The following is an 18,251-nucleotide window of genomic DNA, read 5'->3' on the forward strand; positions in this document are numbered from 1 at the left end:
TATAAACCTTGCAAATATGTCCCTGAAGAGAATGGTGCGTGAATACAACCATGAAACAGTAAAAGTAACCCTAGAAATGAAAAGTCAAATCATTGAAAAGTGAGAACAAGGTTAAGCATGGCTGATCTAGCATGCACATATGATTGATTGACATTGATGATTTGCACCTTCCTCAAGAATTCAGACAAGGTTAAGGTGATAGATTCTTTAGAGGGAGTGACAAGAATATCTACTCAGTCGTTGCATATTATGAACAATGTTGAAAGTTTGCTTCTCATATGGATAAATGAAAAGCAATTGCAATGTAATGCTATTCATGAGAATAACATTTGTGAGAAGGTGAAAGTGATTTTTGCTGACCTTGTTAAGAAGACAGCAGGATCTTCAATGGCCAAAGAAGAATTATTTTTGGGAAGCCATGGGTGTTTTAAGAGATTTCATGGAAGAACCAGCATCCACACAGTGTTTTGAGGCATGTTGAAGCAGCAAGTTCTGGCACAAAGACAGCAGAGAACTTAATTGACAACTTCGAAAAGCTCATCTATTCTGAGGGTTACCTGCTGTAACATGCTTACGACAAGATGGTGATGAGACAAGTCTCTTTTAGAAAAAAATGCGGAAGCAAACCTATATAACTGCAGAGGAGAATGCATTTCTCAGCCAGAATCCATTGAAAGGCCATCTCAATCTGTTATTTTGTGGCAATGCAAGCAGCTATTTCAACTTTTAAATCCTGGTTGTCCACTTTTCAGAAACTAGACAAGCCTTCAAGAAGTGTAAAGTCCAGAAGAACAGGCGAAATGTGATATGGAGGTCATGAGAAACTGTTGCATCATATATTGAGAAGCATGATCCTAATAATGCAGTATCTATGTGTGCTGCAATTTTTATTAATGTACTTGTTATGCTGTGTCACATTTTCAAAAACTTTTGGAGCATCTGGATAAACAAATGTCTTTCAGCAGCTTTCTAGCAAAAAAGAATCAAAAATGTATCATAAATGATAACCTAATTATGTTAATTCTCTTTTATTTCCTGCCAATTTAATTGACATTCCAGGTTGGTTCATTCAGCAATAAAAGAAAAGATGAAGATGATTCATGAGCTTAAACATTGCAGTTATTACTTCTTTTGAATAAACCTTGTACATAGTTTATTTTTTTACATTCCATTAATTCCCATTTTAATATCCATTAATGTGAGAAATTTTTTTTATTGCTTCACGAGAAAGATTCCAGAATGTATTATGCTTGTTGTGCAAGGTCTCACTGTACATGATTATCTTGAAAAAAAAAAAAAACAAAGTATTCTTCTCTCTAAGATGATTCATTTCAATTCTTAAGCCAAACGGACATGTTCTCATGGTGTTGTTAAGACAATGCATTGTGTGTAATAATATAATATATTCCATCTGATACATTTATTTTGACTCTGTGCATGAAAGAATTTTACTGGCCATTTTGCAGACTGGAACAGTGTACGAGATCTATGCAATTCTAGTTTTTCAGGCTCTTTTCTATTCCTGAAAAGATCATTCTGGGTTGGTCTAGATTAGTATTTCCCCTTTCTTTAAATGGGCAACATTTGGTCCTCATTCTATTTCTGGTTAACCATTCACTCTTTATTGTTTAGAACATGATAGGATTTAGTCCTAAAATTCATTGATTCTTAAGAGGTACACAGTATGTGAAAGAATCAAATGTAACGACTTGGTGTCTTAAAAAAGTAATAATAAAACTAACTATCCATCGGAAGAAGCTTTTCATGCCATATGTGTGCGATGCAAAATTTTTTTAACAAAGGTAGTTTTTTTGGTTCATTTATATTTTACGAGTGAGCTTAGCTGCTCCCGCCAGCCAAACCTAAGGTCTCGGGGTTTGAGTCTCGACTTGGGAATGTGTGTTGTGCCAACTCTGGCAACTTTGCCCCTGAGGCATGGAGGATGGCAAGCTAAAGAGCTTATTGGGATCCCAAGAGGTGCACAGAGCATCCAACACAGCCATCTTGTTAACAAAATAAATTTGGTGCCTGGGTTTTAAGTTTATTTCTCAACCATGGAGTTTGTTAGCCACCACTGGGTCGAGATGCATATCACCATACTAATATGTTGTGAAATGAAAAATTAATTTGGTTAGTCGTGCTTACTCTTATATTATGAGCCTGTTTAATAAAATGAAGGAGGTATTTTTTTTAAATACATCACAGCTTAATGTGTACATAAGCGTACTGCAAACTCTTGATTATCTGTGTGCATATTATCCGTGCTACTCTCTCTTCCCAGCGCTTCCAAATTTTAATAAAATTACATTCGTAAAGAAAGTTAAAGCTTTAAAACGTCGTTATACCTGTATTTAAGAGTATATATTTTTTTAAATATGTTTGAAATATCTGGGCTTTCTTCAAGTTCCTAATGTAAAAAAATCAAGATTTTTTCAATAAGATTTAATGTTCTAAACATTTTTGAACTATCTTTACTTTCCTATTATCCCTTGCATTTTTAAGCTCTGAGAATGCCATATCCTCCTTTATGGTGAGCAAATATGTAGTTTTACTATACAACAATTCAAGTCATTAATTATCTGCATGGCATTGATTTAATCAGTATCATGTGATGAATGTAAATCTATATCAGTGATCTTTTTTTAAAATTCATCTTTTATCTTTTATCATTCATTTATTTTTTCCTGGCTATGTGTTTGTAACAATTTTTTGAGGATTGTGCATTCTGCTATTCACTTCATGATAGCTCTGTCCATGTTCTTGTAAATCTACAATTCTACTCTCATAGAATTGTTGAAATATAGAAAATTGCACTTTTCATTGCAAAAAAACTCAAATTATTTACACAGAATGAAAAAGGAGAGTTTCTGTGCATTGTGTTAATATCATGACCATATTTTCCATGCATTTTGATTGCCCTCTCTTCTCATTTTGATTGACTCTCTTTGTCCTGCATCCATTAGCACATGAATAATCAAGTGTCTAAAACTTGCAAACTTGGAAGGATTGGCCCATTCATATTAGTGCGAGAAAATGTGTAGGGGCTTGCATACTAAGCAGTCATTATTTTGGTCACTCAACTATTGGTGTAGAAGCATTTAAAAGATGTAGAAGAATTATTCCCAAAGGTACAAGGTTACATAAAACAGGATTTAGTGCACTAAAGCATAAATAAATACTTTTTTTAAATTGCCAGAATAAATGAGAACCATTTTTTCAATGAAAATATTTCTGCTGCTGCCTTTTTTAATCATTGTTAGTTTTGTAGCGACCAATCGAAGTCTTTACTAGCTATAAATTCTGAACAATTTAATGTTAGATATTGGTCTGTTGGGGACACCTTGGTCATCTGCCAGCTATAGGCTACAGGATAAGTCATGTACTTAATTTACAGTGCAAATGTATTCTGTGCAAAAAAATATTCATCATTGTTTAAATTATCTAAGTCATTTTAAAAATTTCAATGAGTTATTTTGGTGACTTAATGTTGTGTTAATATGGGGACAAATCAAAACCATAGTCTCAATTAGTTATATTTAGGAGTATCTGCATAGATGAAGTTGGTAATTTTAAAGATGTGTAATATATACTTGTGCTAGTGGTTAACGAAGATAATGAATGGGAGAAGACTTAACGTTTAGCCTGGAGGGTCTCAAAATTGACAGTTAATAGTTCAAGTGTAACTACTGGAGAACAGTTGTAATGGTAGTGTACAGAATTTAATCTGTAAATTGTCTTCTTCTTGAGGTCTTTCGAAAGATTGTGAACTCTGCACTCTCTGCAAGTGAAGAGGTATTTCAAGTGCTTGGAGGAACTGTTGATAGTATCTAACTGTAATTCCCAATATTCATAAGAGAACCCTTTTCAGGAATTGGAGTTATCTAAATTAATTTTAAATACTAAAAATGGGTACCCTGGCGCAGGGAAGAACTGAAAATTTTTGCTAAAATTTTTGACCTTTAATATCCATAAACCTTTTGAGGAGAGGATTGAGATCCCTCATTGCCTAAAGAAATGTTATATTTCATTTTGATATTGTCATTCTCAGAATTCAAAAGAAATGCTCATTCCTCCCAGTTTGTGATGTTTATTATTGAATGATGTGTGACCTTGGGTTATTGATGTTTCGTGTTTCATATAGACTTAATTCAGTGTACACTTAGGTTTTTTAGTCCTCTGTGGGTTTGGCACTTGATACTGGCAATTATATGCTTTGAATGAAGCAGTGCTGATATTTCAATCTTCACGGATTGATGCACTTAAGCATGATTGTCATTGCTGAAAATAATATAAAATATTTAATGGTGGCATTAAATAAATGAGATCGTGTTAATCAGGTACATGTGATAACTGTTTACCTTAATTGTGCCAGCATGCTGTTGCAATTTATGCTCTGTGGTTGATGCTTCTGGGTTTGGCATTAATGACAGTGTTTGCATGTCACCACGCAGGTCGGAGGACGAGGGGGAGAAGAGACGGTGGTGGTTTGGGGAAGTGGGCCGCGGCCTGCCCTCACCCTACCTCGGACCAGATTACGAGTTCTCCAGTGCCTCAGGTTATGCTCACAACACGTACCATGGTCCCACTCGGCATCACAGGCACCCACTCTTTGGCCTTGTTGGCACAGAGCCAAAACCTCTCCGGTTCACCGACTCACCCCAGCACTATGCCACGGCTGTGGGACGGGAGGGCGGGGGTGGCCTGCCACCCTCGTCTTCATCAGCGATGGTTGTTGCATCACCAGCTCCCTCGCCTCGACGGAAGTCATCCAGCACAAGCAATGATGGCAGTGAGGTAATTCACCCCCACCCTATGCCCTGATGGCAGCCAATGTGTGCAGTCAGATGCTTGCTGGGAATATCTTTGTGGATGCCAAAAAATGCATTCCATCTAAGAGTTTGAATCTCATATCTGTAATAAGGGACATGCAGATTTTGGTTAAAAAATTCTCCATCTTAGGGTGATTGTTGGCTTGATAGAATGATTCTTATATTCCAATGAGGTACAGAAATGTTTTCAACCTCTTGATCAATGGAGCGGTGAATTAGATAATGAATGATGAAACAACTCTGAAAAAGTTAAGGATGATATTCATTCAACATGTTCCCATGATGTGTGTTTTATATATCAGCATGAATTTTTGTTAATACCTATTGAATATGTTTTTAGTTCTACTCTGAGGGTTTTCCATACTTCACTCAAGATTTTTTTATTTTTGACTAATAAGCCACCTGAACATGTGTTATTAGTATTAAATCATTCTGAAATTTTGGTATGTCGATATATTTTTAACTTTTATTTTACATAAGTATACATGTGATGATTTTTATGTCATTAGGTTTACATTAGATTGACTCTGATATGACTCAAAGTACTTCATATGTGAAAATTGGCCATTGGGTGGTTTCACTTTGAATTATTATTATTAATTTGTTTATTCAAGGATATTTTGATGAATAATATTCAGCAGTAAGATATCGTTCCAGTAAATTATTATGTCACATAAATTAAAAGGAAAACAATGGAAGAACAAAACAAGTCAAGTGTCAACACAAATGGTTTTTCCCATAGAGCAAGAGTTTTGCAAAATAAAAAAAATGCATTAAAGTAATGAATAGATGACCCTTGTTCACACTCAATGAAAGACAGTGTGCAAAGCAAAAACTGCAAACTTAGTGAGATACCATATTAATTGAAATGTACTCTCACCTTCAGCCTGCAAACACGTAATAATATTCATTATAATTGTTTTAATTCATGTGGGATAGCATAGAAATTATATTGAGAAATTTAGCCTGGTGCATAGGGGGCATTTGTGGATTAGCCAAAACTGGATTAGGCAATCGGACCTTCCAATGCACTCGGCAGAATTTGCAACCGCTCGGCTGACTGACAAACTAAAGCTTGGTCATCAGCAAGCTTAACTGATATTATGAATTCCATGCTGAATTTCATTCCTCTCTCCAGTTTTCCAATGGCTCTTTTACCATTTCCTCCATGCATATTTGAACAGCACAGATTATAATATACATCCCTGACTTACTCCTCTTCCTAATACTTCCCATCCCTCACTCACACCTGAGCAGTCTGATGCATGTAAAGGTTTTGGATCAGTCTCCTATCCCTCCAATCTACTCCTATAATCTGCAAAATATTCATTAATTTTTCCCAATTCAATTTAGTAAATACCTTTATGAAATCTATGGAACAGAAAAATCCTGATTGTATTCTATGTTACTCTCTATTAGTGACCTCATTATGGGTTAGATGGAAGAAGGGACTGTCACAGTCTCAATCTCACCCGAATCAGCCTATTTATTATTATTAATATTCCTGCAATGGCCTCTTCCCTTGTTGAACCCAAAATGCTCATCCCCTAAGTAACCATTTGCCCTTTTCTCCATCCACTTGATGATCCTGAGATCCACTTTATCTGGATGTGAAATAAGACTTTTTATTCTGTAGCCCTCACACATTGCTGCCTTTGCCTTTCCTTTTTTTTGGGATTGGAACTAAAACTGATCTGACAAAGTCCTCTGGCCAAATTTCTCCCTCATGAATGCTATGAACTAGTTCATAAAAACCTCTTCCTCCCAACATTTTTCTAAACGTGAAAGTAGTTCTGAGGGAATGCTGCCTGCCCTATGGCCTTATTTAATTTTAATTCCTTTGATGCCCTTTCTATCTCACCATCAAGTAAACTTGGACCTAAGGTATCCTCATCTTCATTATATTGTCTTTCTATGTCCAACCTTGCTGGCATAATTACTGATAATAGATCCTATGGAATTTACATAGTGTTACTTGCAGAGGGTTATATTAGCCTCTCTTCTTATGCCACCGCATATTTTCTACTTTTCCCTCCTCCAACATCATTCTGTATTTCCAACTCCCTTTTCTGAATAATCCAGTCCTCTTCTTTTCTGTTCTTTTCTTTACTGTTGCTGTTGATTCAATTTTGCAAGGGTTTCATGTGATGAGGACCATGGAAGTTTTAGCCTCTCCCACTGCTAGGCATGATACAGAAACAATGGGCCATGTCTCATAGTTGCCTTTTTCCTGTAATTGTATTAATCATGGGTTATGGGGTAGATAATTTAGGTGTTTTCCCTTTGCCTTCCTCATTAGTGTTTTTAATGTGTCAGCATCACTCAATGGCTGCTTTAATGGGGTTTGATGCCTTTGTAGCCAACTCACTGAGGAACAGATGCTGTGCAGACTGCTTTTGGTCTGGCTCCTACCCTTTTACCTATGGGTGACCTTTTGGCATATGGGTCATGGGTGACCCTACCAGGGACAATAATCATTGCTGCTAACAGCTCACCTTGAGGAGTCTTCGGAATGCTCATGTGACCTTCTCAAGGTTATAGCCCAAGGATAGGGGTTATCACATTACACTAGGAAATTAAATTATCTCGCATAATTTTTAGTAGGAAGTGAAAGCTCTTCCTCTCTTTCTCATAAAAATCTTAGTAGTGCAAATTTGCAAAAAAATGAGGGTCCCTTTTTTGCTGATCATAATGCAAAGTTTCATCCACTTTTTCCTGCTATTTGGCTTATAATTAATAATTCAGAATTGTGTAAAGTCTGATATCCTAGGGAAATGTTGGTACTTGATAGTTGTGTAGTTGATAATCACTGTGGTGGACAGAAATTTATGGCAAAATTTGTTCCAAATAAGGTTTAATATATAAAAAGATAAATATATTAAATAGCAAATATATACTCTGGTTGTAAATTGATTTTTAAGATGTTAATACTGGTTATAGGAAGCTTTGGGATAGACTACATTGGAACACTTTGCTTTGATTCACATTGCAGGTCATTATAATTATCAATCCAAATCCATCCATTCACCAAATGAAATAAAAATGATGCCATATCACAGTGAAGCACATTGTACCAAACCAAATAAATTCTGTGAAAAAATACATTCTCTCTTTCATTTGATGGATGTACAAAATGTCCACCAAGTAAATCCTAAACTTGTGAGGTTTATTCATCACAATTATAATTACATACCTTTTGTGGCATGTAAAGTTGCTCTTAGACATGTTGGCAGAATAAAAGGTACCAGCTTAGAAGCTTCTGTAAGCTGCAATTCCAAATTATTCTTTCTTTCATAAAATAGTCGGTATGTCTTCTTGTTTTAAAATATCGTTTCTCTTTGAATAGGTGAGAAAATCTATTGAGAAATATTATTTCCAGCATGTTTATCCACAAATGTTATTTTATATATACATACATACCTGTTATAGGTAGAACCGAAGCTGGTGACTCTAAGATATGTGAGTGAAGAGGGGGAAAGTGGGACAAGTAGGAAGATGAAGAGGAGAAGAGATCGGAGAAAGATATGATGGGAGGGGTGGAGAAGCAGGGATGCCAACTAGAGAAACCCTTAAGAACATTGCTGGGCACATCTACTTCTCATGTTGGTGCATTTTCCTCTTTTCTGCACTAGTTACCCCAGTGGTCCTCATGGGACCAAGCATTACTCTTAGATTAGGATCCCTTAGGGAGTAGGATGGTGTTAATTCCAGGTTTTTCTCCGTACTTCCCCATTTCTGGAACACCCTGCTGTCTCTCAATATCTCACCTTTCCTTGATGTTGAAAATGACCACAGCACCTGGTTGCCTCCGCTAATTACTTGTCATTACTACCCTTTTCCAGCCAGGAATAATACAAGGTCTACCTCAAACGTAGTAGGACTGCGACGATTAACGCAAAATTTACTTTATTCGCCAGCATACCGTTAGCGAAAATGAAACCTGACTATACCCCAGGCCTGCATTCACTATCCTAAACAAGCTAGGATGCCACCTGAAGGGACTATCTCGAGAGAAAGCATTCTAATGTCGGCGTCCCATCGATGGAAGGTACACAATGCCTTGCATTGGTATATCGGGACCAAAGCATGAAATTAATTAGAAAATAGTGAAAGGGATTAAGCGCCCTGGAGTACTTAAAACGATAGTCTGTTCACAGTTTCTACCACGAAACTGAATGACATGCGAAGGTACGAAGACAACGGGAAGGCGCAAGCTTTGGTTTTGTTTGTGTGCTACAAGCACAGTGTCTGTCGGCAGCCATGCTCCCCTTCTTGCAACTGACACCCATCGATCTCTTACCCGCAGGTGACGTACCCGATGGGAGGTGGCGGGTCGACGATGGTGATGGAGCGCGGCGCTGGCGGCGTGTACGTGCCCGTGGACTACGTGCCAAGCGAGGGCGGCCACTACGTGGTGAGCCAGTACGGCGAGCCGTACCGGGCGGCGGACCCCGCCTCGTACCCCGCCTACGGCACCTGCCCCGACCAGGCCCCCTCCCCGTACGCCATCTACGCAGGCCCCACGGGGGAGTACTACGCGGACTACGGTGGGGGGCCGCCTCCACCCCCGCACCCGCCGCCGCCTCCCCCCGCCCCCGACAGCGGCGGCACGCGCAGCTACCACGCCTACGACAATCCTGGGGGGGGCGCGGAACTCCACCTCCACCATCACCACCCCCCTCCCTACGCCGCCGCCTCGCCCCTCTCCGTGCACCACCACCAGCACCTCCTGCAGCAGCTGCACCACGTGGCGGCCGCGTGGGCGCAGGTGCCCCCCTCACAGCCGCCGCCGGCCACCTCGTCGACGCCCTCGCCTTCGGGGGCGGCTCCACCCCCCGCACCCTCGCCCTCCGCCCGCCTCCCCTTCGGCGGTCACCGCCGCACGCCCTCCAACGTTTCAACCGCCTCCTCCAGCTCCAACGTCAATCCCAGCTTCAGGCTGGAGGACGAGGGCGACTCCCAGTACAACACACCCACCCACAGGGGCAGCCCCGCGGTCAGGGGCGGCGGGGTCGTCGGGGGCTACGAGTACGAGTACCCCGGCTCCCTCGCCCCCTACTACTCGCGCCAGAATTCACTAGAGGCGGCGGCGGCCGAGGCGCGGCCCTCCTCACTGGAGATGCCGCGCATCCTCCGCTCCAGCCTCCGCCGCTACAACAACACCGCCGCGGCTTACGCGGAGCGGGGCAGCGGGACCGCGGGGCGCTGCTCCCCCAAGCCGGGGGCGGGGTGGGGCGGCGGATCCTCGTCGGGTGGGGGAACGCCCACCAACCCTACGCCCCCGGAGAGTGTAACCAGCGAGGACAGCAGCTACGTGTCGGCCAAGGAGAACAGCTCGTCGTCCGTGAACAGGGTGCGCTTTTCACCCTCACCATCCTCCACGCCCTCCGGGGGCGGCGCCGAGACCCTGTTGGACATTCCGACGCACGGCCAGACGCAGGACAGCACGGTGCCACTGCAGGCGGCGCGTGCCCTGAGCGCAGCAGCGGCCGGCAGGGCCGGCGCAGCTTACCACCTGATACAGGCACAGCCGCACCACCAGCAACAGCAGCCACACCACCAGCAACAGCAGCCGCACCACCAGCAACAGCAGCCGCACCACCACCATCACCACCACCACGCCGCCCCCTACCTCCTGCACCCGCTGCCGCTGCCCCAGGAGCAGCCACGGCACGGGCGCAAGCCTTCGATCAGCGAGCTGGAGAGGGAGTTTCTTTCGTAGCATAGGAGAGGCGCTGCTGAGCCAAGGTGGCGTCGGCAGCTGGATTGATTGACTCAGGGGAGATTTTCATTTTCCTTCTTGTTGGGGTCCGGAAGTGCTCACAGCTTCCCCGTCCTCTTTGAAACCCTCCTTTTGATTTCAATAGTACCAACATCGAGGCTAATCCCCAGATTGGTTGTCCTCCCTCACGCCCCACTTCCTCGACCCTACTTTTTTCTTTTGAAAAAAATAACCTCTGTACATTACAACATGCAAGCTTTAGCAAAAATGGAAAAAAGAAGTGAGTCTGAAACTTTACCTGCTACTGTTACATAGTGCCTGAAAAATACTTGTAAAAGAATATTTGGGAGATGGATATCTCAAAGCCTTTAAAAATAAGTTGTTAACAAAGTGTCAACCTGGGTCTGTATGACAACCCTTGTGGATCGTAGTTCTGTGCTGGAACAAGTGAGAATTGAACTTTTTGTCACTCCCAGGGATGAAAATTATGCATTGCACATCTACAAGTCACATGTGAACCAAAATGAAAAGTTGTAACTAGTAAATCAAATCAAATGACTTATTATATGCATTGCATAATGTGCAATACTTCTGAACAATGGGTTGCAGATTTTTTGCTGGTGGACTCATGGTAACTTGTATTGCTGCAGTTTATATTTGTGACTGTTTAGTGCCTGTATAAAACATTCCCCATGCTTTGGTGGAAATTCCATTTGAACTTGAGGTTTGAATGAGGGATTTACTGGACTGCTGTTCTCTATCAGGTGTTTGCAGGCATGTAAATTTTGCCCCAGAATGTTGTCTGCCCCCAGACAAGATAATTGCTATTATCTAAACTTATTATTGTCTTTGCCATATCACTGTGTTATTAAAAGCAAGCAAAGTAAGATATTAATATAAAAAAATATGGCATAGCTTCCAGTGGTGGCAAAAATTAACATTCCAAATTAATTCCATGTATTATGCAGTTGGTTAACTGTAATTATTTTCTTTCCTGAGTTTCAAGCAATGGTATTAGACAATGAAAGGCATCAACAAATTTTCATTTTTTAATCCAAGCACAGTTGACATCTATTTGTTCTAAACTGTATAAAGACTGTGCCTTTGGTGCTAGAGATGTTTGTTTTCATTGACTCACTCAAAAAATAGTTTTGTATTATTTCTTCATATTTTGCTCAAGTAAGTGCCCTCGTGCACTTGTCCTTCCTCATGCTCTGTTGAAAATGACCCAGATTGAAAGTGATGAGGATATGGATTAGCTGGACGTAGCCACAGAATGTGTGGAAAACCTGTATATCACATGGTCCTCTCTGAAAGAATGCAAGAGTCGGTCACCTGCAGTTGGACATTTTTCCAAGCAGTCACATTCCGGGTGTTGATTGGTTGTGCTGTCTCTACTGGTTGTTTGGGGCATGCACTATAAACTATCATGTTATCATAAGCCTTTGTACAAAGGAGAGTGAGAGAGAAAGCAATTCTAAAGAAACAGGTGTTGTGTTTGTTACTTATACATATGTATGTTAATATATTTAAATCATGCTTTTCCGACTCCACAGGCAGGCAGCACAACATGCATTGTCCCTTGGCTAGTGCATCTTGGGCATTCTGACAATGGAGCACCAATCAACTTATGCTAGTCTATTTATTTAAGTTTAGCTTCCTTCTTCCTAACTCCTTCCACAAGAACAAGGCATACAATTGTTAAACCTGTAATTATTTTGTGTAGATTACATTCCAAGTTGGTTTCTAACTATTCTTGTATAGCTGTCAATATGTACCGACATAATCAAGGTCACTGTCACCTTCCTGGCTGCCTACTGAGGGTGGAGGTCCAAAGGCCTATTTTTCCAACCCTTGTCTTTCAGACAAATTGTGATAATAGCGTTTCAAATTATTTACTCTCTTGGTTGATGGAAAAGGGGTCCCATTTTTTAATGAAGAGCAGAAAACAAATGATTTTTTTTGCTTGCCTAAATTGAGGAATATGGAGTGGGTTGCAGTGCTGAGCTGTGCAATCATGTTCAATAAGTGTGGAGTGCATCCATTTTAGAAAGAGGGAGAAATATTGTGCTGTCTGCTGAAAATTTCTTCTTGTAAATATGCATTTGTTTAAACCAAGGTCTTGTACATTCCCTGATAAAAGATGGTCGCAGCACGTAATTTAAAAGATCAAGGTGATGACGAAAACAAGTTATGTTAATTTTAACATTAATGAAATGCTTTTAATGGTGATTTTCTGATGAAGACACTACTTACAAAATTAAATAATTTTGATGGAGTTCTGTTTTTCTTGTTATCTCTCAAAATGCTTCCAACTTTACCCTTTATGTACATAGTTTGGATTAGGATTATTGAATGAAATGCATTCATTTAAATAGGTTGAATATGTATGAGTATATGAAGTAGTACTTTGAGTGAAAATTGCTGATTCTACGTACCTATCCACTTGAGCATCCTACTCATTAGGATGACCCCATCTGCTTTTTATGGTTTAACAAATGGCACTTAAAATGCTTTCTTTACTGTCTAAAACTCTATGAATCTAATTGTATGGGAGTCAATATGTGGGTTTTGTTTTTGGGATCAGTGAATTGCCTTCCATTCTAAACAACAGTGCGTTTCTCCATGATATTGTTCTGTTGTTTATTGTTTGACAGAAGCAAAACTAAGCTCAAGCTACAGTCATGTATGTCTATTACCAGACTGATGTTCATTTCAGAGTAGTAGAATAATGAAGTGTGCATTGGTCAATTATTTGTGCGGAAGTACAGAAAGCTGTTATAATTTATAAGGCACTCCTTTGAATCTACAGTGCTTATGAGATCGTATTTATGGCATTTACATCATGGAGAATTGGTAGCAATATCAAGTTTGTGTAAGACAGGCAGTAACTTTTGAAAAGTTAGAGGACTTCAGCTAAGAATACTATAAAATGCTATTGTATCTCAGGCTTTTGCAATCATCGTATGGTGCCTGGGTAGAATTTAAATATACATGGCCTTCTACCTTTTAACTGACCTACAAAATGCATTTATGAGGTTTACTTCAAACTAAATAAGTCTTTAAGCTGCATTTTCAACAAAGAATAATGGCGATTATTACAAAAAACTCAATCGGAATGAAAAAGAATTCATAAATAGTCAATAGTGTTAAATTAAATTACCAGAGAACGGTTGATGTTTGCAATCTAGGGTATATTTTACACACTTTATTCCTGCACAAATCTCTTAAACTGAAACAGTTTCTATTTGGAGAAGGGTTATTTGTCTATTTGTTATCTATTTGTAACTGTGACATGCGAGCAATGGGAGAGAAAGGAGGAGCTAGCATAAAAAAGATCGTGAGCATTTGCAGTAAATCATAGGAATACAAAAAATATTGCTCATTTCAAATTTTATCGGGAAGGCGTGAACGAATATAGTATTTTTCTGATTCCTAAGTTCGAATCCCGACTCTCTCCCGTTCTTCCCCTCCGAAGTCCAACTCGCTCCCACTAAAATATCTTGGATCGAACGAAAGTTGAAAATTTGACCAGTGAACTTGGTGTTAAAAGCCAATCATACAGGCTTAATTTATGGCATGAATGTCCCCAGACTTCGAATCCTAAAGCCTGTAATTTATTTGACGGGATACTTAAAGATTTACTGCGGTCTAACAGAATTTTTGTCTCGATTGCAACTTAGCACCTTCTGCCGTTCTCTCTGGCGAGTTTTCTTAAGATTCGAGCCATTGAACAACCCACGTATAATTTTTACTAGCTCTTAACTTTAATCTAATATGAAATTTAAACGTAATTATAATCTCAATCATCATGGATCAATAACTAATGGGAGCGAGGTGTCGTGATTTCTAGAATGGTTGTAGGTGGCGCCGCCCCAATTTTCCCAAGACGTCAGCAAGAGAATACATAGAAGCATCCAGCCAGCAAGTTTCACTCCATCACTTCAGACCTCAATTGAAAAGGTTTTTGTTTTGCCTCGTTCTCCGACCTACAGAATATTCACTATGTCCCATGACGCTGCGATTAATCGATTTAGTTCTCAGTATTATCTTTTGATGATGAAAGAGCATCTCTAGGTATTTAGAATCCAAGCAGATGCGGTTGTTGCCATACAATTGCAAGTAAGAGATGAGAGCTCCTGGATGCGCACCAGTAAGCCGTACTAGAGGTTCCCAGTTGACCTATTTAACGTCATCTGACTTCTTGTTGGTTGTCGGTCTAAATGGCCGCACCAACTGGCCTTGGCATACCAGGGCCTCTAGCGAGGACCCTCGATCAGACGCTGCGAGAGTTTTGTGATAAGATTTTAACCTGGCAGGGTCGAATTTCTTCTTTTACCTAGCTGAGCGAACCAAGTCGGTCCCCCGTGGGATGTCCGCGGTCCCTATTCTCTTGGCTCTGTCGTACGGGAGTGGGCGAAGCCATTGGACCCTCGCGGGCGTTTCGGGAGGCCTCGCGCTGCTGACTCGGAAGAGTGCGACACTGATTCCGCTTCTCGCCCACGGAAGGTTCTTGCCTCGCGTGTGCTCATCGGGGAACACTGCGACGGTGCTCTGCAGACCAAGGGCTCGTTCACTTTCTGTCTCCATTTCCTGGCTGGGGCCGGCTGCTTTGCTCGCGCAGGGAGCTCAGTGTGCAACAAGGACTCGTATGTGCATTTAAGGAACGAATGCTGCGGAAGACTGTCCAGCCGAGGACAATCACCCGGATGCATGGCCGGTATGTCTCTCTCTGTCCGTCAATCTAATTCGCCGGCGGTGAAGTGAAAGTCGCCCGCCCGGCACTTAAGGGTCCCGTCCCGTGTTTCTCATTTAGCTGCTCGGCGACGGCGGAATGTATCCCTCCCGAGGGCATTTGTCGCCTTTTTTCGATTTGCCGTTTCTCAAAGGGCATTATTATTATTAAGCACCAGGTGGTTTCCATTTGCATTCCTCAATAGTGTTTTTAACGTGGTACCATCATTAAACGGCCGCCCCACTGGTGTTAGACGCCTTTGTCGCCGCCTCACTGAGGAACAGACGCTGTGTGTGTTACCTCTCGTTTGGCTCCCATACTTTGACCCATCTGGCATGGGTGACCCTACCGGGAGCAATTGCCATTTCTCTCGCCATCATAGCTCTAGGAGTCATCAGAACGCACAAGCCCTTCCACCACGTCAAGGTTGTAATCTATGGGAGGGTCTTTAAGTGCAGTTCAATTCAAAATCCATTTCCAAAAAATCCAATCGAAAAGTACCTAATCTTCTTACCCGAATCTAAACTGAATTATAAAATATTCTCGATTTTATTGTAAGGCCGATAGATCGCGAAAGATAGAAATGACCGCTGTCGCAACAGATTTGTTTTCCTCAGAATGCTCAACGAAAGCGAATATAAGTAGGCAATTATCTACAATTTTAGTTTTAGTTGGGAAAAATGGTCCGTTGATAGTCGCCGATCCTTGTCGTCTGTGAGTGTGATGCTTCATGTGTTGCGCTCGCCTTTCTACTGTTTCACTCACTCCTCGTCGCCTCATGCACTCCAGCTTGTTGGCTCCACTAAAGAGAATGAGGCAGAGCTGAGCAGAGGGAACGAGTTTTGGTGAGATGTACATAATTCCCTCTCCGGGAACCAATACTTTCGGCAAAAAGGGACACCTAAGCTCAGGGTTAACAGGCGAAATGATGGAATGATCAGTCCTTTTTAGTCTGCTAGAACTGCTTGCCTCACTTTGTAGACGCATCATACTATAAGGTAGGGCTGCGTGCAAAATATCTGGTTATATAAATATATTATATATATTGAATACCGTTACTCCAGAATGTATGAACTTTTTTACAATCATTTCTAGTATCGATTAATGACGGCGAAGTTTTCTGAAACAAAGTCTGTGACGCGGTATTTAATTTATAGATAAATTTTCCCCGATACCGCGAGACAAGGGAGGCCGTGACTCTACTTGTTTTGAGGGCGCCAGGCTAGCCGCATGGCTAGCCGCAGAGTCACGCCGCTGGCTGTCACCTGGCCCATCACACTCCTCGTCCCAGGGGAGGGCTCGCTCACCTTTGATGTGCCCCGGGGTGGGCAGCGGCTCTTCAGCTGAAATCACGAGGGACGCAAGGAGGCGCATAAAAATGGACTCCGACGAGTAAACTTCATAAGAACTATTTATTATCACAAGAAAAGGTGTGGGCGCTCCCAAGCAAACATGACGCGCGGTGCCGACGCCTGCTGGGCCACGATGTTGGGTGGCCGCTCGGCGGCAGCCGAAGATGGCCGCCTCGCTGTCGACTGCTGGGTCCCGATGTTCCGGTCGGGGCCTGCGGGGGGCCCACACGGCGAGGTCGGTTGCTGGCACGCGCACCCCCGGTGTTCGCAGGCTGTCGGTGACTCGACGATGATAGCACACGACCTTCTCTCTCGGACATCTCACAACGAACTCTCCTTACCACGTGTTGGCCGGCACTCTCCGCGCGCGGCGCGCTCCGCTCCTCCTTTTTTCTTACATACATTGTCGGCGCCCACAAATAGCGCCCCGCCGTTCTACGGCTCGCGAGAGGGGCGCGCGTATTCGAACTGGGCAAGTGACGCTGCGCCAAGCACAACGTCACATACCCCCTCCCTAAGCCGGACACTCGTCCGAGTGGACCGCTTACAAACGAGCCTGCAACTGAAACCTATGAACACAATATAATAACAACAATTTCACAGATTTCTACCAGTAGTTCACTCAGTTTTGAGATTCTGTCTTCAGCTATTGGATAGAAAATGGATAGCACAACTTTTTCTAATTTTAACCACATTCTCTATGAACATCAAGTAATACATTTGGTATGAACAAACTTTTGGCATGAATCTTTCATACATTCCAAGGAAATTTCTCACAAAATTTCAACAAAAGCATCACTCGCTCAGATAATTCACTCTATAAAAGGCAGTGCGTCCTCAGCTCAAACACATCACACCTCGTTTGCAAACTTTCATTCACCACAATTCAAGGGCTATGTGCCATAACAACAATAATGTCCGACAGAGATTTTCACATCATTGAAAAATAAATCGCTCACTTTGACACACAGACAAGATAACATGAGGCAAACACACAATGCTGACCTATTGCATAATACCAAAATTCATAAGGAATTTTTTTGAGAGTGTGCTCCGTGGGCTTGGCGCTCGGAGGACTCACCACTTTGACGAGTGGATCTTGGTGCTATATATCTTTTCAAGTCGCCAATATCTACTTTCGCGTTTTGCTTATTGGAACGCGTTTCTACGATATAAACTGTTGGAGACAGTTTTTTTAGTATCGCGATTGGTCCTTCGAATTTAGGGGCTAGCTTGGCTGAAAACCTATCAATCCCACTGGACAGATGGTGGGTCCTACGCATTACTAGGTCTCCTACATTAAATTCGATGTTTCTTCTACCCTTATTATACGCTTGCGCCTGTTTTTTCTGAGCTTTCTCTATATTCTCGGCTACTAAATCTCGTAAAAAGCCTAACCTATCGGCCCTCTTTTTCCACGCTTGTGGATCCAATCTGCTCTCTATGCCTTCCCCCTTCTCAAGCTCGCGCCGCAAACTCTTCACTGGCAGTGGATGCCTTCCGAAGTTCAAGTAGGCTGGCGAGATCTTAGTCGAGGCCTGCTTCGCGGTGTTGACTGCATGCCTTAGTTCGTGTAAATGCTGATCCCAGTCTCTATGGTCTTTTTCTACAAA

General features: G+C 41.9%; 1 protein-coding gene across 3 annotated transcripts in view; it reads left to right on the forward strand.

Moving 5' to 3' along the window:
- LOC139687425 (mitogen-activated protein kinase kinase kinase 10-like) overlaps nt 1–12,829 on the forward strand; it is a 579,116-nt gene extending 566,287 nt beyond the window's left edge. For all 3 annotated transcript variants that reach the window (XM_071584559.1, XM_071584561.1, XM_071584560.1), the window contains 2 exons: nt 4,452–4,794; nt 9,136–12,829. In XM_071584559.1, the coding sequence (XP_071440660.1) occupies nt 4,452–4,794; nt 9,136–10,551 (1,759 nt within the window). In that variant the 3' untranslated portion in view covers nt 10,552–12,829. The remainder of the gene's footprint in view (nt 1–4,451; nt 4,795–9,135) is intronic.
- The last annotated feature ends 5,422 nt before the right edge of the window (nt 12,830–18,251 follow it).

The sequence above is a fragment of the Hetaerina americana genome, unplaced genomic scaffold (assembly GCF_022747635.1).
Source record: "Hetaerina americana unplaced genomic scaffold, ioHetAmer1.1.p SCAF_2, whole genome shotgun sequence".
Classification (NCBI taxonomy): Eukaryota; Metazoa; Arthropoda; class Insecta; order Odonata; family Calopterygidae; genus Hetaerina; species Hetaerina americana.